General features: G+C 36.8%; 1 protein-coding gene across 1 annotated transcript; it reads right to left on the reverse strand.

Annotated features, from left to right (window-relative positions):
* Positions 1 to 2,769: 2,769 nt before the first annotated feature.
* mccc2 (methylcrotonyl-CoA carboxylase subunit 2) lies at positions 2,770 to 19,042 on the reverse strand. Its single transcript, XM_053325823.1, has 17 exons — positions 18,831 to 19,042; positions 16,859 to 16,925; positions 16,492 to 16,576; positions 16,042 to 16,143; positions 15,598 to 15,725; positions 15,156 to 15,268; positions 14,113 to 14,226; positions 13,792 to 13,856; positions 12,382 to 12,481; positions 12,174 to 12,269; positions 11,314 to 11,386; positions 11,109 to 11,185; positions 8,448 to 8,514; positions 7,287 to 7,443; positions 6,227 to 6,341; positions 5,051 to 5,136; positions 2,770 to 3,230 (listed from the first exon to the last, which is right to left on the reverse strand). Exons 1-17 carry the CDS (start codon positions 18,960 to 18,962, stop codon positions 3,113 to 3,115), a joined length of 1,695 nt encoding a protein of 564 aa, XP_053181798.1. The 5' UTR covers positions 18,963 to 19,042; the 3' UTR covers positions 2,770 to 3,112.
* Positions 19,043 to 23,750: the final 4,708 nt, after the last annotated feature.

A 23,750-nucleotide genomic window follows, 5' to 3' on the forward strand; every position in this document is an offset into this window, starting at 1 on the left:
TACATTTTCTTCTAAATAAATGCATAACCTCTCCAGTAAACCTGTTAAATGTTCATTTTAAACATCCCTCTATATGATGTCACGTACACGTATAGAGAGAGAGGGAGGGAAAAATATTTCTTTTAAGAAAATGAATTTTTTACAATTGTCTCCATCAGACAATAATCCATTTCCCTCCAGGATCTGGACATTAAGCCTGACTCAAATTCTCAGTCATGATTATTTTTAGGCTGCTGGGTGACATGAACATGAGTCATAACAGTCCATGTAAATCTGTCAGAGGGTGAATGAGCTTCTGAATCAGGTTCATTTGACATTAATTGATCATTATGAATTGTTAGCACATGAATAAAGAACATTTCCAGGAGGATAAGTATGCTTAATTTCAGGTTATGACAATTTGCTGCTGACCTGCCTTTCAAATGCTTAAAAATCAAACTAACGCAAAACAAAGCACACTTTTGTTTTGGGTAAATTATCTGGTAAATTAATTCAGAGTATTGTCACAGTGTGAATAGGCTTTGTTTCATTTAGGCTGCTGACTGTAGAATATGAATGAACCAAATCTCTGTATATCATGTAAAAAAAAAAAAAAAAGTCTGAACAAGAGCTTCACAGAAGCCATATCATAAAGGTCTGCATGACTACTGAGTAAGAGGAATATGTAAAAGGAGAAGTTTTCTTTTCATATGCTTGTGAAAAGAGACGCCCTGTCCTCCTCCACAGGAAGGTCAGTTGGTTAGAGAACAGATGAAGCAAATCTTAAATCAAGAATAAAACCATATTATTCAAGACCACGGCTTATTATAGTGTTGTTTTGTCCCCATTTTAGTTATTTAGTACCGTCTAACAAATTTAGTCTAATTAAAAATTTAATTGTAAATTGTAAAAAGTGTGGTGATAATGATTATGGTCAATTTTTGAAAATCCTCACTGTGACAATAACAAGTAAAAATGATAAACACTCTGAGATTAGATCTAGACCTGTATTTGTGGAGTACTAACAACGACAACACACTCTGAAATAAATAATATGTAGTGATAACTAGCTGACAGCAGTCAATTTACTCTAAAGTTTTCTTCAAAATAGTAAAGATTGCCAGATCCCCTGGATACCACGACCCACGCATAGCAACCCATTGAGTATGGCTGGCCTTTACTGCAGTAATCAGCACAGCTAGAAATGCAGCTTCACTGCGCCTGATAGAGACAGCCTGTTGTGTACTGAAGTTGCTTATATGCAGCAGAACACACAGATGCAAAATTGATTTCTGTGGAAAGTTTTCTGGCCTTTCACTCTTTTGATTTCAGAAATTTGTGATATTTTAGTTTTGTGAGTCTGTTCTAGTAGCTTTCAGATTCCTGCAATGGTCCAAAGACATGTCAGTTTGGACATACTCACGGCACACAGCTGTTAATGAGAGTATATCTCCATGTGTGCCTGGCAACCTGCTGCGAAAGTCTTTTATTCCCGTGTATGCTGGGACAGGCTGTCACCATCTAAGTTGTAAGTGTTGTATTACTTCAAAGCCAAAATATTCTACATCAGAGGTAAAGCTTGCCAGATATTCTGGCCAGATAAAAAGACAACCTCCCCCTTTTGTAATGGTGAACCTGGAAGCCACCCAGTGAGTAATTATTACAGCAATTAAGATAATTCAAAGATTAGATCAGAAAGGTATTATCATAAATGATCGTAGTTACCCTCGATTGATAAACATGTTGGATTTCACAGGTGTATTTTCCTGTTTGGACAAACATACCATGAAAATCATCCGTGAAGACTTTTATGAACCATCATGTCTCATCTCTGCCAAGTTTTGCTTTTCAATACAATTTAAAGTTTTAAAACTAGCTCCTGCGGTTTGCCAATACCTCCCATAGTGACATTTGGTAGAAGAGCATGAAGGCATAACCAGCAAAGCAGTTCTAAAAATTGGTGGTATAGGAGGTGGTGGAGAATGTGTGCATGTGTGGGCGGCACACACACATCATGGCCCGAGTTATTTCTGCTTTCCCTTAGGTGAGGCTCTCCACAGCTTCAATGTACCAATCATATAGTCATACACTGAGATGCATGAAGGGTTTCCATTTAAGCGTTTTAACCAGCTGGCTTCATAAGACGACATTCAAACATTGAAATGCAAATCTGCACAAAATCTTCCGCCTCAAAGTCCTTTGGGGAAAAACAAAGTGTAACTTGTTGCAAGAGTGAACTCAAGATGGTCTGTACTAATGTGTGAGCATACCAACTGTGTGCAGCATGTTCAGTTAAATAGATAAATTGACAAAATGAAAAAGAGAGAGAGGGAGGGGAAGAAAGGGTGGCCAGCTGGTAAAGTTTAGTGCTCTTCCTCTGTGGATCAGATTTGATAGAGTACAGTGCCTGCACTGTGGCATCTATAAGACCACTTCCTATTCATTCATGTTATAACGCAATATTTGCACAATTAAAAACATGAAGTGGAAACAGAAGTCTGGCTTAGTGTATGCAGTGATTGTCCATAAAGAGACAATAGCACTGAACTTGGACATTTTCAGGAAACTTAAAAACAGCTTCTGTCAATACCAGAACACTATGTGTCATCTACAATGTTTAACAGATGTAAAGTGTGCTTATACTAACCCTCTCTAGACTGTAGTACGAAAGATATTTATAGCTAAACAGCGCCCCCTTATGAACACTTTCACTCAGATGTTCCTCCATCAGGTATTGTATCACTTGGCAACAACAATGGTCTTGAATAAAACGAGAGCTCTCTTTTTTTTCACATTTTTATATTTAACTATTCACATAATTTGATAAAAAATATCCATCCCTGGAAACAGTTTTATAATGACAGTTGCATTTACACTTGGAACAGTAACAGGTAAGGCACAACTTAACAGTGTAAATGTCCAACAACAGTATATCATCCACTATCATCCACTCACATCCCCATACAGTACATACAAGGTTGTGCAATTCCACTACTGTGATTTGTTTCTTTTTTTTTTTGTTACCGTTAATCTGGTTAACCACCACAAATGAAACTACAAAGACTAGCAGAAGTAAAATACATGTCCATCTCTGATGGGAAAGTGTGAGCTCCACACCACTGAAGGCAGAGCTTTACATCCTGAACACTCCAAAACGTGTCTTCACCGTTGGTGCATTCAGTGCTGCACTGAGACTCAGTCCCAAAACCAGACGAGTATCAGCAGGATCAATAATCCCATCATCCCATAGTCTGTAAAAAAAGGATAAAAATCGCATGATTAAATGTTATCTTATGCTTCTTGTTGTACTATCTAGATTTAGTATCAGTTTCTTTAATAGAGTATCAAGATGTTTTGTTCCTCTTCTCTGAATAACTCCCACACTCATCTTCCTATTCTAATACGCTCACTGAAGTTTGACATCAAGTCTTTTCTACCTTTATCTTCATGTTCTTTTTTTCTTTTTGACTAACCTGTCATTTTACATCATTATTCAAGGTCAGATTAATGTATTCTATCATCAGTTACCATGAGTAGGATATTTGCATACCATACTAATCTTTTCATCTAAACCTATAATCTTGGTTTTAATAGGAATATGATTTTTGCAACTTTTAATATAAGAAATACTAGCATCCTGTTATATTTTATTAGAATTCAGTGTGCTGAAAATCATCAACATCAATCTTCAAAAAACCAAACATATCACACACAAACCCTTTGATGTTGTTTTGATCTATTCTCACTATTTCTCTACACAAGCAAGAAGGTTCTAGAGTTGCAACAATTAGTTGATTAGTTGATTAATTGATCAGCAAATAATTTATAGCCAATTGTTTTGATAATAGATTAAAAATCAATCTCTGATTCCAGCTCTTCAAATGTGAATATTTGCTGGTTTACTGTATATAGTTTTCTATGATGTCATCTTCAGCTTTGACAAACAGTGATTGACATTTTTCCGTTTTCTGACATTTTATAAATAAACTAAATGACTAATAGAAATTAATCAAAAAAAATAATTAACAGATTTATCTATAATGAAAATAATTATTAATTGTAAATTGTTCATTGGCTTACACACATTTGACAAACACAACCAGGATACCAGGGCCAAATTCAGGAACAAAAACTGAGTTAGTCTTCAATTAGGCTTAATTATTGCTCAATAGAGTTAACAGCAGTTTCGAAAATTCCCTTTTCCCAAACACGTCAGTATCTTCATTTCCTGCTAGTATCATCTCTACAATAAAATGTGTTAATAGCCTCTATTTATAGAGACATCCACAGGATCACGGCTGGTGCAGACAAGACACATTTAGGCTTTTTGTCTGTTTGTCTGATCTTGCCTGATGTAGGCCAGAGGACCCAAACTTCATTAGTAAAGTGAGCACAAGCGATTGACAGTGTTCAAGTTGTTGTTGTTTTTTGTGTTTTCACAGCTATTAAAATTACTTTTGATCCCACTTTATGTATTTTGTTTATTGTTTTCTTGACAGTTCTCACACTTATTATAAGTAGAAGTTTTATATTTTGAAACCTTATGTTGTATGTTGCTATTTTGGTCATGACTCTCCTGTAAAATTAATATAAAATCTGCCTCATTTAATTATTTGAACTGTCACCGAGCTGCAAAACACACCCACACAATTTTCCACCTTGAGATGCATATTTCCTTTGTAAGAACTGCTTATATGATCTAATGTATGCTCTGCTCACATATACCCATGAAAATGGCCAACGGCTAAATGAAACTCAAAGACGACTCATTTTAAACAAAACAATAGGATGTCTAATGGAGAAGAAAAACACTCGCAACACATCACAGCACCACTCCTCATGAATGAAGAGTATCTCCTGTGGTTTTTATTAGGTCTTGGGTAAGCAAGATTGCATTAATGTATTTAAACGATTTCATGATAAATTTGATACACATGCTGGTGACATCTCTCACCAGAGCTAAACTGCAATGACATACTGGCATTAGAAAAACTTCAATTGGTTACAGCCCCTCATATTATGAGTACCTCATTTTACCTGAGAAATGAAATGAATCGTTATCAAATGTCACCTGGCACTGGAGTAGTACGGACTGCCTTCCTCTTCAAACCGCCGCACTATCGGTTCTTTCATGGCAGCCTCTTGCTCTGCTGTGAACTGTGGATTCATTGATAAAAACAAAGGAATTGGTAGGTTTGCCAAACACATCCTTGAAAGAAAAAGGTTTACAGTCATGTGCATTTAAACACTAAGTGAGGCAATAGGGACTGATGCCAAAGACGTTTCTGAAGGTGTCATTTGAGGTGTGCAAGGTGTACAGTGGTGTCATGGAAGCTAGTTTATTTGGCTTGAGAGTGATGAATCAATTCTAGTGAACATGATAAGAATAATGAAAATATTGAGTCAATGCAGTAGAGGTTTTTCAAGTGTTCCTAGTATACCGTCACGCATATAAATGAAACACACAAAATATTAGAAACACCTCTCAGTAAAACAGAGCAGAATTCAACAGCAACACAAACTACAACCTCCAAAATGAGCATAAAGTTGAATCACCACCTCCCTAAAACTAAAAATAAACATTATAACCATTGTAAGGGTAGATTTTTTTTTCTATTAGACTTTATTCATTTAAGCTAAATGTGGAAACTCAGTGTCGATTGTATCTTGGTTAATTACTATCTATCTGTTTGGAGAATAAATGAGTGATGTGACTTCATGAAGTTTGTTTTTCTTGTTTTACACTGCTGGTAATGCTATCTATTTTTTCCATCTATAAAGCTTAACTATAAAGACAAGTGGAACAAATGTGGTGAAAAAAAAGAGTACATTTGACTGACATTTAAAATGCATTAATATATAAAAATTAACCTTTAATTAGTTTTTGCTACTTTGTCATTTTAAATGGTGCATATTGTTGAATCATCTTCAACATCACTGATTGAAACACCTACCATCAGGGCACTGATGTGAAATGTCGTTCTGAAGCTATTAATGCGCTCTTAATAAACTCATAACAGCATACCTGACACAGTTTAATTACAGCCACTTGATGACTGCACTACTCAGGATAAGTTATCACTGTAACACTTAACACTTATATAATTTGATCCTTGTATAAGTGCTATGTCAAACCATTACTGATAGAAAAGTGTCTTTCATAATGTTTATGCTTTTGGCAGCAAATCCACAAAAGCTAATTTAAGCCTTTTCATTGAAGCGCAGAAAGGATGATGTGCATTGTTACCTCCTTTCCCTCACGTGCCCTCTGATCCTTGGTAATGGTGGCCAGGACAGTGGCAGCCTGCTCACCGCCCATTACAGAAATTCGAGAATTTGGCCACATGTAGAGGAATCGGGGGCTGTGAAAGACGGAATAAAAGTGTTAGTTTCTTTGTTTCTCCTCAGCCAGAGCAGCTGATCAGACCACAGAAGACAAAAAGAAATCTGCAGTGATGAAGATCTAATACCAAGTGATCACACCTACAGCAAAATATGATTTATGAGAGCTTAGGTAGGAAATGTACTACTTTGGTAATGTTAAATAATTCAAAAACCGTCCAACCAAAGGTGAGCACCAGTATGAATATTCTAAAATGCAATCACTATCATCTGTGCTTATTTAAACATTAACAGAACATTCATGCCGATATTTATTCATGTATTTAACTTGTTGGAAAGCAGAACAGAGAAAGACGAGTGAGACACAGACGAGAAACGATTCATGTATCAATCTGATATTACTATGTATTTCTATAATTAATGTAAATTTTACTGTTTTGAAATGAGAGGTATACATGTAAACACAACACTGACAAAAATAAGTAAGCAGCCTTGGCCACAAAACAATCAAAACCATCAGTCAAATAATGCTTTGTGCCACGTCATTCCCTGGAAACAACACAGTCAGAGGATATTTTCTGAACAAAATAAAAATAATAAATGTAACAAGAGGCAGTCTAACTTGGAAAATTCAAATGCAATTTAAATTGATGGTTTTTTAATGATAAAAATGCATTTTACCACAAAAATGCAAATCTGAAAGCTTCTTCTTCTGACTTTTAAAAAGGTCACTTTGACCTAGATATAAAAATTCAAGGTCTGAGCTCATTATTTCACATGCACTGAACAGCATGTGTTAAGAGTAAAATCTTTAGATGTAAATTATGCACAACTCAGGCACAGCTATATGATCTTTATATTTATGTAATAGGTATTGACCAGACTTCCATTTTGTTCATGTTTTATGTTCAAAGACTCTATATCTATATCTATCTATTATCAACTCTGTAGTCTTGACACTGTACCTGTAGGCTCTGCCACACATGCCATAGTTTCCTGCACCATATGAGCCACCAATGATAACAGTAATCTTGGGTACGTTGGCACAGGCCACTGCAGTCACCATTTTGGCTCCATCCTTTGCAATTCCTCCTGCTTCATACTCTCTGCCCACCATGAAGCCTAAGAGAAAGAAAGAGCGGCGAGATTGCAAATAACAGCTGTGTTGATGTGCGTATATGCATGTGTGTGTGTGTGTGTGTGTGTGTTGTCAAGGGAGAACATGCGTTAAAATTAAACATTCTATAGATAACAGGCAAACCTGAGGACTTGTTGAGATAGATTTCAAGATCATGTCATAAGATATGGAAATAACAAATTAAGATATTATCAGTTTGACTGCTATCTCATATGATTTTGCAGGAGTCAATTAAATCTATAAATACAGGATTCATTAGATGAATTGATTGCTTAAAATAATTAACTTCCTTGTTTTTTCCCATCTGACCTGAGGTGATGGATAGAGAGCAGTAACAGAAACCAGAAAACAGGGGACAAAAAGGACCATAACACACCAACAATCCCAAAAGCTTCTTCTTACAAGTGTTGTGTGTGTATCCAAAGCCTGATATATCTTATTTCTGTGCCATGGACCAGTGAGCGAGACCATCGCACTGCGTGACATGTTCCTTCATCTGAGTTTTGGACATGTTAGTTTTGTTTAGAAAACGGCAAAAAAGACTAATAACAGCAATCAGCAACATGTACACTGGGGTCTGAAACCAAAATCATGATCACTGTTATTAGTCTTTGTAGACGTTTCCCTTTTCCCCAGAATATTATTATCGAACAAACTCCGCATAGAGCACAGTAAAAGAATATCAACATAGATTTTTTCTTTTAAACCCATCAATAATTTTGGAGCTGTTTCTGAAACAAACAAACATGCCCAAACTCTCAAAAAGGTGAAGAAACATGTGACCCAGTGCAACAGTGTAGCTCACTGACTTGTTTTTCTTAGTATTTGGACAAGTTCTACAGCACAAAGGAATACCATGTATCAATCTTTGGATACACACACAATACTTATAAGTAGAATCAATTCATTGTTTGTGTGGCTCTGCACATCAGCTTTGCTGAGACTAAGAAAAATACAGCAGCCGTATCTATTAAGAATTTCCACTGACCTGTTATGTTTTGGAGAAAAATAAGTGGAATGTTTCGCTGGCAGCACAATTCGATGAAATGCGTCCCCTGAAAAGAAATTAAGTATTCAATGAATGTAGTATTCCCGCTGGTAAAAACAACTGTCCAGAGGGAAAAAACGTAGACATGTTCTACTCCTATCTTTAAGGAACAGTGTGTAGGATTTAGTGGCATTCAACAGTGAAGTTGCAGATTGTAATCAATTGAATACCCCCCCCCCCTCCCCCAAGCGTTTAAGGTAACCTGTGGTGGCTGTGAAACCAGTGTTTGGTTTGTCCGTTACTGTGGAAACATGGTGCAGCCTCTGTGGCCGAGGACCTGCTTCCTATGTAGATATAAAAGGCTGATTCTAAGATAACAAAAAAACACTTCTTATTTTTAGGTGATTAAACACAAATTAAAATGTACTCTGCCAATAGATCCCCCTAAATCTGATACACTGGTGCTTTAAGTGATGCTCTCGAGTCATCCAAGCAATCAGTCTGCTTGAGATCTGGTGACTGAATCAAAGATTATAATGATCATAATCATTCATTAAGTGTGTGTCCTGTGTTTGCCTCACCTTAATCATCATCTTCATCTGAGACGAGACCAGTTAGGCCAGAAATGTATCAACATGCGAGGAAGGTCACCTGGCTTCACCCTCGCTTTGCATTTCCTAGATCTTACTTTGAATTTGAAGGAGCTGAATGGCCTTCAGTCTTGCCAGAAAAATGCACTGTGCACCACAGAGCTGCCTGCCAGAAACTATTGTACAGGCAAACAAGCACAAAAGACTGTGCACTGTGAAGAGAAACCTCATTTCCATGTACTTTGTATTGCTGAATTACTCAGGTGTTTTCTTTATTTTGGCGGTTACTATGCTGGCTTTCTTTCAGTGAGGCCACCTGCCTTGCATTGGAAAGTGTAAACAAAGTGGGAAACAATGTGAAAGATGGCTGCCTATTAGACCCTGTCACTCGGTGCAAAATGATTCATCAGTTTGCTCCCAAATGTGCACAGAACAATAGAAATCTCATCTTTTCTCTGGTCCCTCTTCCTTTCACAAACAAATACAATGGGAGAAGCTTTTAACAATTTAACAGTAAGCATAGTAGAAGCCTAGGCATGTCTTAAGTAATATCAGGGTGTTCCAAAAATGCATCTCAAAATGCAGGTGCACTATTGATTTTTCTTGGATATGCTCTGTGAGCATGTCTGTTCCACATCTGTCTGAGGCACTGTGTCAGTAACTAATAACACTGACGAGATAACCGATGCTCATACTGTCATATTGAGACCTCACAGAAAAATGAATCATAGAAGCCTTTTTTCCCCCCCAGGTCAAGCTTGTTATCAAATTCAAAATACATTTGAAAAACGTATTAGTCTATAATCACAAACTCATCACCTCATCTTTCCTGAGCCTGTGTAAAGTTCAGCTGTGTTCACGGCAGATTGGCTTGCAAATTAAGTGAATTATATTGAATGAAAATTATCATTGTCCTTTGTCCATGGTTTTTAAATGCTACATTATTATAGTGCCATTCAGAGCACTCATGAGATGGCACAGACAAGTGCAATTTGGGAGCTCTTGTATGACAGAAACTCACTGCCTTGACTGTGAAGGGTCAGTATAAAACATCTATGAAGACTAAAGCTGCCTAAAGAGGGACATTTTTAGTATTCAGCATTATTAGCAGGAAACCTCTGTGGAAAATACTATCTGAACTTGGGCTGTGCAATTGCCTCTAAATTTCAAATTGTAGATTGTCATTGCTCTAGATTGCCAATACACGATTAAATCAGCAGGGGGGGGGGGGGGGGGGGGGGGGGCACGTGCACATGCATGCAAAAGTGAGCGACACCGCTGCGCTGACAAGCCGGAGACATGTTGCTCCTCCTCACTTCAAGTTGCTGTCATTAACTTTTAACCTGCGAAACTGTAGGAATTTATGAGAGCCCTTGTGTGAACATTTCAATAGTCACACATTAAAACAATATTTATTTGCAATTACTCTATTGAACGACCCCGAAGCATGAGCAAATGGGCTGTGTCAGTTCGGATCAAAGAGATGCACCCTGTCACTGTCAGCACAGGGCTGGCTGACAGTGTACAATGCGCTGAGAGAAGAGAAGAGAGAAAGTGGATTGTAGGTCTGTTTGTAAACGGGGCTTCTCTAACAGTCATGTATTTCCTTCAGAAACATCTGCTTAATGCATAGTAGAGCGCAGTTTTTTGTTTTTTTTCAAAATCGCCTTGATAAATAGCAAATCGCCTGGCAATCCTCCAATCGCCAATATATGATTTGTTCGTGGATCATCCCAGCCCTAGTCTGAACTGTCTCAGTATTGTGATATAGTCCTTGAGATTTAGAGAGGCACATTTCCAGTACATTGCTCACTGTTTTGAAAATGCAAAACAATCGTGTGGCATAGCTTTTTTTCTCTTTACACAGGTGTTGTTTGTGTGATCCTTCTGATTGTTCAAACAATAGCAGTCTGAATGTTTCATTAAAATATAGACAAATTTGAGGTTTTCTAATAAGACTGTAGTGATGGTGTGAACAGGCATCATAGCTCCAAAGACTCTGTAGAAAAGGAGCTTCATTTTATTCCATAGGTTAATGTTTCAATTATCTTTGGGTGTAAAGGATATTTACCTTTTTCGCAGACTCTGAAAACAAGACTCCGTTGTTGCCAATGATTCCAACGGGGTAACCAAATATTCTTGAAAATCCTGAAAAACGGGGAAAACAATGAAAGTCAAATAATGTTGATGTCAGATTCCACACAAAAAAACAAGATAATAATGTTGTGGACATTATTATCTGAGCTGCAGAGATAATAACATGTTATTGAACATACCTGTAACAAGAGTGTCTCCATAGAAAGCCTTGAACTCATCAAATTTGCTCCCATCTACAACTCTGGCAATGACCTGTAATTAAATGAATACAACTAAATTAAAACCCATGAAAACATGTCAAACATCATTAACAGCAAAAAAATGTTAAGACACCAGTTATATGAGCTGAACTATATTTATTAGAGAGGTTTAACACTGTGCTAAAAAAAAGGTGGTTACAGTTGAAAACTTCAGTAAAGAGCAAGCAGCCAGTTTATCTTGCATCCTAACTGGACTGCCAATACTGCTCTGCACTACAAACAGTTAGACATCTCTAGAGTTAGCAGTAATTCTTGCTCCCAGGTCCACATCCAGAATCAAAGGCTCAGACTTTAAACCAAATAAGCACATCTGGCACGCCCTGCTAGAGAAAGCAAAAACGGGGTGATTGAAGCCAGTCGTCCATAGAGGGAATCGACGGCTTAACGCTGGTTTAAAGTGCCTTCTTAACCTGTAAAAGGTTTGCTTGTGTTCATAATAAACCTTAAGTATAAAACAGTGGTAGTCAATTTGGTCATCTTCTAAATAACTAATTTTCATATCGTAATACTGTAACAAATCAGTTTAATTAATGCTCTTGTAAACATATTAAACAAAAGGACATCATAGAAAAGTATAATCTAAATAGAGGTTTAAATACTAAGTAGTGGAAGAAGAAGTGGGAGCTCATAAGTGTTTTAAAAGTTACTCAACACATTAGAAGAGAAAAATAAAATATTTAAGTCTTGTTCAAATCAGACATTTATTCCTCAAGTGCAGCCTATAACCTTTCTTCTTCTCCCTTCAAAGCAATGTGCAGGATACTGGAGAAATATTGTACCTCTCTGACATCAAAGTTGCGTTTCAAGTTATCTCCAACTATGCCATAGAGTTCATCAGCAGGATAGAGAGGAGCTTCAGTCGGTTCTGTAGTAACCTGTAAAATATTTAAAAACAGACAGACTCCACATCAACATGAGGTACAGATATCATCCTTTAATGAAAAATAAAATGGGAGACTTTATAAAGACTGTCATCGTTGGACTTGCCTCGATATTTTTCCTGTAGTTGAGGCTTCGCACCGTCTTCCTTGCTAAATGGAGCGCGTGGTTATCGTCTAAAGCATAGTGGTCTGTCACACCTGATTTTCTGTGAAATAAGCAGCAAGTTAATCACAGTGAGATGATCACAGCACATAAATCACACCTTAGAAGATAATTATATACGTAGGACAATGTGTTTCATGAATGCACAGTAAAGAGAAATAAAGAAGGGAAAAAAGAGAAATAGTTTTGTGTTTTTTTTGTTTTGTTGATTTTTATTTGTTGACCATCTAAAATATTTAAAGAGCAACACTAATCTTTTTTTTTTTTTTTTTTTTTTTACAGTGTACACCTAATCACATAGGTCTACATTGGCATATGATAGCTTATTTACATCTGTCTGGATTGGAAAATTCTGTTCAGCTAAACTCTTTAATCATGACAAAATAGGCAAGACTCCGAGGTTTATTTCATATCAGCTGCCGCCAAGTACAAATATCAGAACAGTGGCTAAATGTAGCCCCAGTTTGTTCCTCTCACACAGAGCTGCTGGTAGCATTAAAAAGCCTGATAAGAGACAGCAGACAGACAATGTCTTGCCACTCAGAGAACCGTGCTTATGCAAATAAACAAAACATTTATTCCATTCCTTTGGCAGTAAACACAACTAACTGTGCTACAGTATATTCAGAGCTTTACAAGATATTCAGTGCTGACAACATTAACATTAACCACGATAAAAAGCAGGGTTGTACCTCAGCTAGAACTCAGATAGCAAACAGAAACTTTTACAAAGGACCATGAATGTGCTTCTAGTAACTGTCAAAGCTCCAGCAGACTCTCTGTGTTTCCAACCCGGACACGCCGAGTCTGACAGCAGCTACTTGCGGCTGGTTAGCTCTGACTATCAGCTATACATCGCTATTCACGCTACACTGAGCGGGGGTCAGCCTCACACTGTCGCTAAGTCACTCTGACTGGTGTCCCCTTACCTCCCACGAGGCCACGTCCCCTACAGTCGTCCTGTGCAGTCCTCAGCTGCTTTTTGAAAATATGGTGGGATGGTTAATCACCATATGCCATTTTAAATACTGGGATCTATGTGAAGTGAAAAACTTACTCCAAATACTGTCTGTGAAATTACACAACAACCTACTGTTTGTGTCAACTCAGTTAATACATGGTATTAATGGAATATTTTTCCCAGACTCTAAAATTATGTTGAGAATACACATTTAATATATAAATATGATCTAAGGGGGATTTCAGGGTTAGGGCAGAGATAACAGTATTCCTATGGACTAAACCAGCACATTTAGTATTTTAGAAGATGAATTTCCTTAAAAGCAGAAACTTAGGGCCATGGACCTATACATCTAATGTGATGTGATGTGATGAAATGTTATTATTTCATACTTGCAGTGAAGATCAGCACCACCAAGGTCTTCTGCAGAAACTTCTTCCCCAGTGGCAGCTTTGACCTGTAAATAAAAAGGCAGAGATTGTCAATAAAAAGGAATAATACTAACAGACACATTACTCTCGTTATATATTTCCATCATTTACTGTAACATATAACAAACATTTCTTAACCTTTCTTTTCTAAGTAGTTCAAAACTATAGCCTTGCATACACACCACCTATTGATTAACAGGATTAGGGGCCAACAAGAGTATAAAATGGACTGTTTTCTCATCCTATTATCACACAGTTGCAGAAAAAGATAAATTGGCAAACCAGTGGAGGTCCTCCCAGGAAAATGGTTCCTTGCTTCCGCACAATGATGCTTTCATCTGCCATAGCCGGTACGTATGCTCCTCCAGCAGTGCAGGAGCCCATCACAACAGCAATCTAAAAGAGTGCAGAAATACAATAAGTCTAGTTGCAGAACATGTTCAGTATTCAGAGTGAATATTTAAGACTGACAAAACATGAAAGACTTCAAATGAATGGGCGATTCCTTTGACAGAACAAGAAACACATTTAAAACCTGCTCACTATTAGAGAAACTGAGTTTCAAAATACACTTGTAGCTCTACACCAGTAGAAATTCTGTTTCAATACTCATGTCTATTATGATGTATTTCAGCAAATATCTGAATTGTATTTGAGATTAAAATCAACATTATGGGCACCGACAGGTGGAATTGTGAATTCTAATACAGTAATCCGGTGGTAAATGTGGTATTAATATTAAATATGACTAGGAGGGGGAAAAAAGTCTTAAGAAAACAAGTTTCGCCTCAAGACTATATTGGCATGAATTAATGGGCATTCAATTTCATGAAGTCTTAATATATTCAGGTGTGTTCACCACCTCTAGGTCTTCTACGGAGATGTGAGTTCAAGAGGACTTGACTTCTCTACAGCACTATCTGCATTTATTAGCTCTCAAACAAACAGCCTTGTTTTTTTTCCTCCCCTTAAACACAAAAAGGATGTCTCCTCAGCAGTCAATAGCAAGATGGATTTTTGTTGGCTGCAGACAATGAAAAGACAAATAACCTACAGCCCTGCAGATCATTTAAATTTACCATCCTTGCTTTCTCTAATACAATTTTTCAGACAACCCCTTCAGCATTTACTGTGAGAACAGGTCCATAAATCAACATAAAGTTATGTCCAAGACAACAACAATAAGGTTCAGTAAAAGACTTTCCAAAAGGAGACAAGCTATACATGAAGCCATGGTTTAAGTTCCATCATGCCACTTTATGTATGTAAACGTGTAATGTGATCAACATGTGAAATACAACTGATCCACCAAACATAACCATCACCTGTGCTATCCCTTCTGATGACAGCCTGGCCTGGTTGAAGAAAATGCGTCCAAAGTGATCCCTGTCTGGAAAGACATCTGCCTGTCTGGGTAGATTGGCTCCTCCAGAATCCACTAAAGAAGTCAAGCACATCAGGATATTTAGAAATATTTATAACATCTGGCTGTTGGATCTATTACAGACGTTTTATCATCCTTTTTATGATGACCTGCAGCCTGAAACCCTCAACAAGGTCCTTATGTGATGCCACAAGTCTACCCAGACAGGGCTCTTTGACTTTGGAACAACTGCAGAGGAGACCTGACTGGCTATGTTCATGAATTTGAATGTGCTCATTTTACACAACTATTGATAACCAACATTTCCCCCAACATTTGAACCCTTTTGTAGGTATTTTCTTTTTTTTATCCAAGACTTTGCAAATATTTTTAAAAAAACTCACCCAAGTAAATGCATGGCAAGTGGTTCTGCTGGGCTATTTCTTGTGCACGCAGGTGCTTCTTCACTGTAATTGGGTAATATGTTCCTCCTTTGACGGTAGCATCATTTGCAACAATGACACACTCTACCCTGTGAGATATAAAAAAAACAATGAAGATATGAATATGAAAATAACACTCAATTATCAGACTGCTAAATCGGCATATTTTGCCAGTTTTGGATCTTCTGACAGCACATATGGAGTATTCAAATTAGTGGATCCTGCAGTTTTACATCAAGGTTTATTTCATAGTCGAAAAAAGATATTTTGAAAGTATTTCTCCCAGTTTGATATTCAAAATACTTGAGTTAAATTTAACCCATTGTTATTCTTTGAAACATATCAAACGACTTTTAATAAGGCAACAACCTGGTAATCCTTAAAAAGTGTTAAAAAAACATTTACCCTGAAACCCGTCCGATACCAGTAATTATTCCACCTGCAGGGACTTCCTCTTTTCCATACAACTCATATGCTGCAAACTGGGATAACTCCAAGAAAGGTGTCCTGCAAAAAAACAACAATCAAGAAATACAATCATGTAATACACTCATTTGGACAGAGAGAGCTTAATGTCCTGGATCATAATTTATAAATACTATTAAAGTCCAGATGTGAAGAATTGGGAGCACAAAAATAGATTTTTTTTTAATTAAAATGACAGCAATGGCCTCCCCTTTCCCCGTTCTCAGTGCACAGGGATGTGTATGCCCAATGGTTTGTGTAATGACGTCAAACCAGAGCACTACAAAATTTTATGCATCTGGTCTGCTGGGTATGACTCAGCCTTGAATTTTTAATCTGTCAACAAGAAAATAAAAAAAAAGAAGCAAGGATGGAAGGAGAGGACATTACCCTGGATCCAGGAGTCTGTCTATACGCTCTCTAGGTAAGAGTTTCCCACGAGAAGTATGAAGTCTTCTGGATTTTTCTCCTCCACCTGGAACAATAAAAATAATTAACATGTAAACTGACAATTTGAATCCTGATATTGAACTGACCATCTTGTGTTAAATCACAAAAGCTTGTCAGTAAGTTCCATTTTATTGTATTATCTGTTGTGACTTATCACATGAGTTAGGCAAGTATGAGCACTGTACTATATGTCACCATATGTAATCCAGATTTGGACATTCATTTGAACATGTGAAATTAAAACACACAATGTTGAATTGAAGAAACTATGTATAGTGTGGAAAATCCATCAAGAGCTCACACTTACCCAATTTAATCCTCTCTGTTCGGCTTTTCAATTCATCAACAATAACTTGCATTCGGTCATAATTCTCCTGAAAAGCAAAAAGAGTTTATTTAGTTTATCAGATGATATGATTTTAAATGATGACCATTTTTAACAGAAACCCAGATCTAGAAACTGGAGTTAATTTGCCTGCAATAATTTAACCAAAACACATTGAGAAAAAAGTGTTAGTGACAGACAACCATCTCAACACATCTATGTAAAGAACATGGCAGCAACAGCACTGACTTAACATGGGACTCTATCACTTAATAGACATGTTCATGCTGGTTTAAACTGGTCTTTCTACAAGCTGGAATGTAAAGAAAATGTGCCTGTGGTGCCATCGAGTGACTATTTTTGGTGCTGCATCAGTAAAAAAAGAATAAAAACAAAAAACAATTATGAGATTAAAACACCAAGTACCAAGAGTTATTATGATTGGCTTAATGATTAAAATGATCCCTTAATATTATCAATTCCCATCTTTAATATCTAAAAACATGATGAAAATTCTCATTTGCATTTTTTCTCAACATGGTAGGAATATGTTTCAAATTAAAGCTTTCTGAGTAGGGCTATTAATCTGACAATTATTTTCTCTATTTATCGTTTTGTCTATAAAATGTTAAAAATACATAGTGGATAGGTTTTTGTGAGGGCAATGTGCTTGTTTTGTCTGACTTATAGTCCAAAAAAAAAATATTAGGAATTCAGTTCACTGTTATATATGAGAGAGAAGAGCAGTTAAAAAGTTACACATCAATGGCCAAAATGCAAAACCTCCTATCTGCAGGATTTTCTGATTGGCGGATTTCACTTTGGATAATGAGAACAGGGAAGGATGCTCATATTCAGTCTGTCTGCAAGATAATTTTCCAGATAGGAGGTTTTGCATTTCGGGCATCGATATGAGAGTTGGAACCACAAAAATGTTGGGTATTTTTGATTGAAAAACTGCTATAAAAATAGCTGCTGATTTTTATAGGTTTATATGACATCATTAGATTATTAATAGTGAAGCATCAGTATTCAAGCAGCATGTTACTGTTGTGGCTGCCGGAGGTGGAGCTAGTTTACACTACTTTATATACAGTAAACTAGTTTAGTCCAATGGTTCCCAACCTAAGGGTCGGGCCCCTCCAAAGGGTCACTAGATAAATCTGAGGGGTGATGAGATGATCAATGGGAGAGGTAAGAAGAAAAAACGTTCTGGTACAAAAATCTGTTTTCAGTTCTACTTTTCTCTAACTTTTTAATGTTTACAGAAATATTGGATCATTTGAACATGTATTGAAATGAAAGCATGTGAGAAGTTTAGAGGTAAAGCACTATTTGGTAGAGCTGTTAACAACTAGTAGACATCTGAAATGTGACCCTGACTAGACACTGCTTTTTGTAAGACGTCAAAAGACAAAACTGTTGCAAACTACTGGTTTCATCTTTAATAATGTGTTGTTCTTAAAAAGCTTGTTATATTATCAATTGTGTCAAATCTTTATCTGAAAAGTAACACAACTAAATGTAGTGGAGTAAAAAGTACAATATGTCCCTCTGAAATGTAGTGGAGTGGAAGTATAAAGTAGCATTAAATGGAAACACTAAAGTAAGGCACAAGCACCTCAAAATGGTACTTAATTACTTTCCACCACTGATAAAACTCATGAGCAGGAAGATCAGTGAACAGAAGCAGCAGTGTGATGCTAGACCTTGAGACTGAGCAACAAATGAAAGCTCAAGGTTCTGACCTCAGTGGACACCCAGCTGGCTACCATCACAGTAACATTACTGAGACCAAATTAACTACATGTCAATGCTTGTCAAAACTGCTGACCACATCGTGTTTCTACTGTGAGCCACCTCACTTATTAGCACACTTAACTTTAGCAGCGAGGAGAAATCTGACTTTAACGTTACAGTCTGGCTGCCTGACGTTAGCAGCAGGCTAACCTACCTGATATTCAGCAGCCTGTTTATCAAGCTGAGAGCCGACTCGAGCTACTTTATCGGCATAGTAGGATCTTGTGCATGCCAAGGGTAGACTCCTGCAACGAAGCAGCCACGGTCTGACCGTCTGAAGAAGCATTTTGATGCTCAAGTCAGCCTGAACCTGAAATCTGCTACTGCTAGCCACCTAGCTAACCTAGCAGTGAGTGATCTTGTTCTGTGGTTAATGTCAGTAGATGTGAGGTTCCGTATCGCCACCTGGTGGCTAAATAAAAGGACTACATTTGTAGAAATTGCATTGATGTAATGTCAGGAGTTCTTACAGATATTTAATCACCTTTTTAACCACTTACATTTAGTCAAATACTGCCATTAAGTACAAATGGCATTCGAGTATTTCCCTTTTATGTTATGTCATACTTCCACTCCACTAGCCTACATGTATTTTGACAGCTTTAAAAAAAAAAAAAAAAAAAAAAAAAAAAACTAAGTGCTATAGACTAGACTATATATTGTTTTTATTCCATTTTTTAAAACTGCTTTTACTATGTACTGTTTTTTTGTGTGGTTATTTCTTTTGTGTATTCCATCTTATATTAATGTTTTTATTTCTTTCCTCTTTCTTTTCCTTAACATTGCTTTAAGCTCATTTTATGTTTCTTTTATGTGAAGCACTTGCATGTAATTTATTTTTGTTGTAAAACACTTTGGGCTGCATTTATTGTATGAAAGGTGCTATACAAATAAAGTTATTATTATTACTACTTCAGTAAACTGTCAGTCATTTAACTATGTACTGGTTCCCTACAACCATGTTTATTATTAATAACAATAATAATACTAATAGTAATAATAACAATCATAATAATAATGAGAAGAAGAAAACATTTGACTTGCAACACACTTTACATTTGAAGCAAATCTCAAAGTGCTATAATATAAAAGAGCATAAAAGCAGCAACCAGCAAGGTACTGTAATTAAAGTCAAAGGTTCTGCTAAAAATAAATGTTTTAAGTCCTTTTTAAAAACTCTGCAGTAGTCTGTGGTGCCCTCAGATGGTCAGGGAGGGCATTTCATAGACAGAGGGCAGCAGAACAGAAGACCGGCTCACCCATAGTGCTGAGCTAAGTGCTGGGGAGAAGGATTGTGTTGATTTCTTTATATAACATTAATCACTTAAGTACAGGTGGTATAATATGAAAAAAAGAAACACTACATCCAAATTGTATAAAATAAAACTTTATTTTATAGAAGGTTACCCAGCAGTCACAGCCAAACCTCTGGATGCTTCTGCCTGAAACGTCTCAACGTACTGAGGCTCCCATCAACACACCAACACATTTGCCATCACGCTGTGTCTCCTGGCTGGGCAGACTGAGAGGATGATATTCATCAAAGGAAGAGTTGCTGGATGTCCTGCAGCTGGATGTCAGTCTCATCATATATCTCATGTTGCTGCTGTGGTTTTCATCATTGATGTAACTCTGCCCCTTGCTGCAGGCTGTGGGCCTATTGATGTACAGGATTATTCCACACAAGATGTTCCAAAGTCTAAATATTACATATTTCATGTAGGCAAGGTAGTAACTGTTCATGAGTGAATCTATTCTAAAATATCTTTAATTAAGCTTCAGTAGTATCGCTGCCTATCAACAGTAACACTTAAGAATTTTATATTTATCAGGAATCTATAGGCTGCTAAATTGGTGGATTGCATAAGATTGATGGGTGTGAATCATAGACTGTAGATAAATATGAACATCATGGCCAGCTCAACAAATGTGAAGCCAAAACATCTCGATCACTCCCTGATAGCTGGCTACAGTGTAAGTCATAATCCCCACCCCCTCCATGTTAGCAGATGGGACATGAACCAAACTAAAAAAAGTACACATGAATTTTTTTTTTCCAAAGATGGAGTCTGCTATTTATGGTATATTATATTATCACACTAATGTTTGTCCAACTCATTTTTCAGAGGAGTTTGTTTTTAATTAGTTATTTGACAATGTAAAAAGGGGATGTAATGTCATCATTGACAGCTGTGACAGCTGCTCTCAAACCTCCATCACATGAACTGCACTGCCTCGAAAGTACATCACACATGCAATATGACAGCTTCCGGTAAGGAGATATTTTGCATACAGTCAATGATGTTAATTGAAAGTAAATTGCTGAACTTAAAAAACATATTGTTACTGTGAGAGTAAAAGGCAGACATGTATGAGCTACTAACAAGCAGTTACTAAATAGCAAACTAATAAAGCGAAGTTGAATTCTTAGCCAAAGTTAGCTTGAGTGTTTTACAAGTTCAGACTGAAGCTTTGAGTCCAAACTGGTGCAACACATTTATTCACCTGTGCAAAACATATTTACAGTAGTTGTCAGTTGTTATTCATATCTTTGTGGTATTCGCTCAGCTTGCATCAGCTGTACTTGCTCTGAACCGTGAACTTTACTATAACTTTAGCTTAGTCCTGCTTTAAACTTCTCAATGGACTTCACTAAACGTCCCATACACATTTTCGACGAAATACAGAAACAATATTCGCAATCGTGAAAATATTTTCTCATCTGCATGAGTAACACTCTCTTATGTTCCATCGACTTCAAGACCTCAGGCAGTCATTGCCTGTAAAGGATTCTCAACCAGGTTTTAAAAATGAACATTTTATTTAGGATTATTTAGTTTGTCCAATTACTTTTGAGCCCCTGAAATAAGTGGACTGCTCCTAACATTTTTAAACTATATTTTAGCCCAACCCCTTGAATTAAAGATGAGAGTCTGCACTTCAATCACATCTTGGTTGTGTCATTTCAAATCCATTGTGGTGGTGTACAGAGCCAAAATTACGAAAACTGTGTCACTGTCCAAATATTTATGGACGTAACTGTAGACTAGAAGAGAATTTCATAAAACAGATGCAGAGAAAAAGCGTCTGTCTCGTTTAGAAATTGGAACTAAAGCTGGTTTTAAGAGGGAATCAGAGTTGGTTTAAAAGCTCCAAAAAACATCCTTTCTGACCCGAGTGCTTTATTCTGAGGTAAAGTACATTTGGTAGAGTATAGGCTGAAGAGTATTCAAACCTTTTAGTTCATTTAGTTTTAAGAGGCCTTTCTCCTCCAACGCTTCCACCTATTCTATCAGCATGCATAGAAATGTCCATGACCTCCACTCAAATGACTGCTCCTGTTTTCTTAGGAAATATACAATCCTCTACTCTCTGTGTGAACTTAAACCCTCTCACTCATCCAACTCGCACTACTTTGCCGTGACCCTTGAACTCTTCTCACTGCTGCTGCTGTGAAGTGACAGAATAGATGTAGAGGCATGAAAAGCCTCTTTAAAGTGAAAAAAAAACATAATTTAAATAAAATATTTTCATGACAAGGAGTGGAGTGCAGGAAAGTGGTTGAATTACATAAATAGGTTGGGTGAAAAAGAAAGAAAGAATGTTTCTTTGGTTGTGAAATTTCATAGTATTTTGTAATCTATCATCCCTTATTTTCATTTTTCTTGGGAAATGGAAATTTGGTTTGATCATATATGAAAACAGAGATGTGATACAGTGTTATTTGTCATATGATTGTACTCTGACAGCAATAGCAATTTCACCCCATCTGACCTTTAAAAAGTGTTGACCAGCAGTCTATATTAGTGTAAAATTGTTAAGACTGAATATTGATATCCTAAACCAATCAACTAAATGGCTTATCTGTTAGGACATATGAGCAAAGGTCAAGGTTTTTACTGCAGGCACAGACAAGGAAGAATTATTTTGTAAAGCTGTCACACATAAATTATTACAGACAACATGTTTAATTAATACAGAAGGTCTCACATATCAGCTATGAACTCTCAGAGGGTGTGTTGAGCCCTGCGCCCAAATGCTGTGATAACAGAACATTCACTGTGATTAACACATTGGTGTATAAGCCTCCGCAGGGCAGAGTTGATGCTTTGGCATACTGCCATTCAACCAGATGAGTAGCTGAGAGAGCAGGATCAAGGGTCAAGAGATCAGCTGAGGTGACACTTTTCCCATATGCCCTACTATATGAGGAACCACCATTGATTCTGTAATGTAGTTTCTTCCATGCACGATCCTACTGCTTCACTTCCGGAGCATCTCGTTAACTACAGTGGCAGGTTTACTCCTACAGTATCAGTACATTATTTTAAAAAATAATAGTTTAAACTGGTTTGTATGATAATGGAAAAAAAGGATTAGATAATACCAAATGCCAAAACGTGATATATAACTTCAAACACAATAATTGTGTTTACCTACTAATGTATTTACAACTTGATCATGAAACTTACAGCAAATAATATATCATATGATATTAAAGATAGCAATGTATCTTTAACTGTCAGACAAAGAAAACTTACACGTCATATCCACAGTTCAAACTAATGATGGGTAAGACCGTCCAATTTTGTTTATTTTTTTCGTTCTAAGCGGAAAGAGGCATCTGAGAACTTTCTCTTGTTAAATTTAATAAATAAATATGAAGTAGAGTTTTAGTATCCATACTAAAACTCATACAGTACATAAATGAATAAACAAATAAATAAATAAATATAAATTAAATTTATACCCAGCCCTACTCTGAAGATGAATTTAAATTAAAGGGACAATCCACCAATTTTACACATGAAGGTAAGTTTACTTGTCACAGCACTCTTTCGATAGTCTATAGCAGGAATGTCCAAATCATTCCATAAAGGACCACGTGGCTGCAGGTTTTCATTCCAACCAAGCAGGAGCACAGACTTGACTCATTTAATCAACTGACCTCAGTCTTCAGACAGTTGTTTGGTCGAATCATGTGTGCTCTTGACTGGAGGCACACAGCTCTTTATGGAATAGTTTGGACATGCCATGATATCACTCTAGAGAGTGATATCTAAAGCCTCAGTAA

This window comes from Scomber japonicus, chromosome 9 (assembly GCF_027409825.1).
Source record: "Scomber japonicus isolate fScoJap1 chromosome 9, fScoJap1.pri, whole genome shotgun sequence".
Classification (NCBI taxonomy): domain Eukaryota; kingdom Metazoa; phylum Chordata; class Actinopteri; order Scombriformes; family Scombridae; genus Scomber; species Scomber japonicus.

Excerpts from the sequence above, each read along its gene's own strand:
- mccc2 (XM_053325823.1), bottom strand. The coding sequence starts at position 18,962 with ATGCTTCTTCAGACGGTCAGACCGTGGCTGCTTCGTTGCAGGAGTCTA. Across the intron at positions 15,726-16,041 it reads GGTATCGGACGGGTTTCAGG|GGTAGAGTGTGTCATTGTTG; the intron begins GTAAATGTTTTT and ends TATATCTCACAG. Across the intron at positions 11,387-12,173 it reads GCAACTTTGATGTCAGAGAG|GTCATTGCCAGAGTTGTAGA; the intron begins GTACAATATTTC and ends ATTTAATTACAG.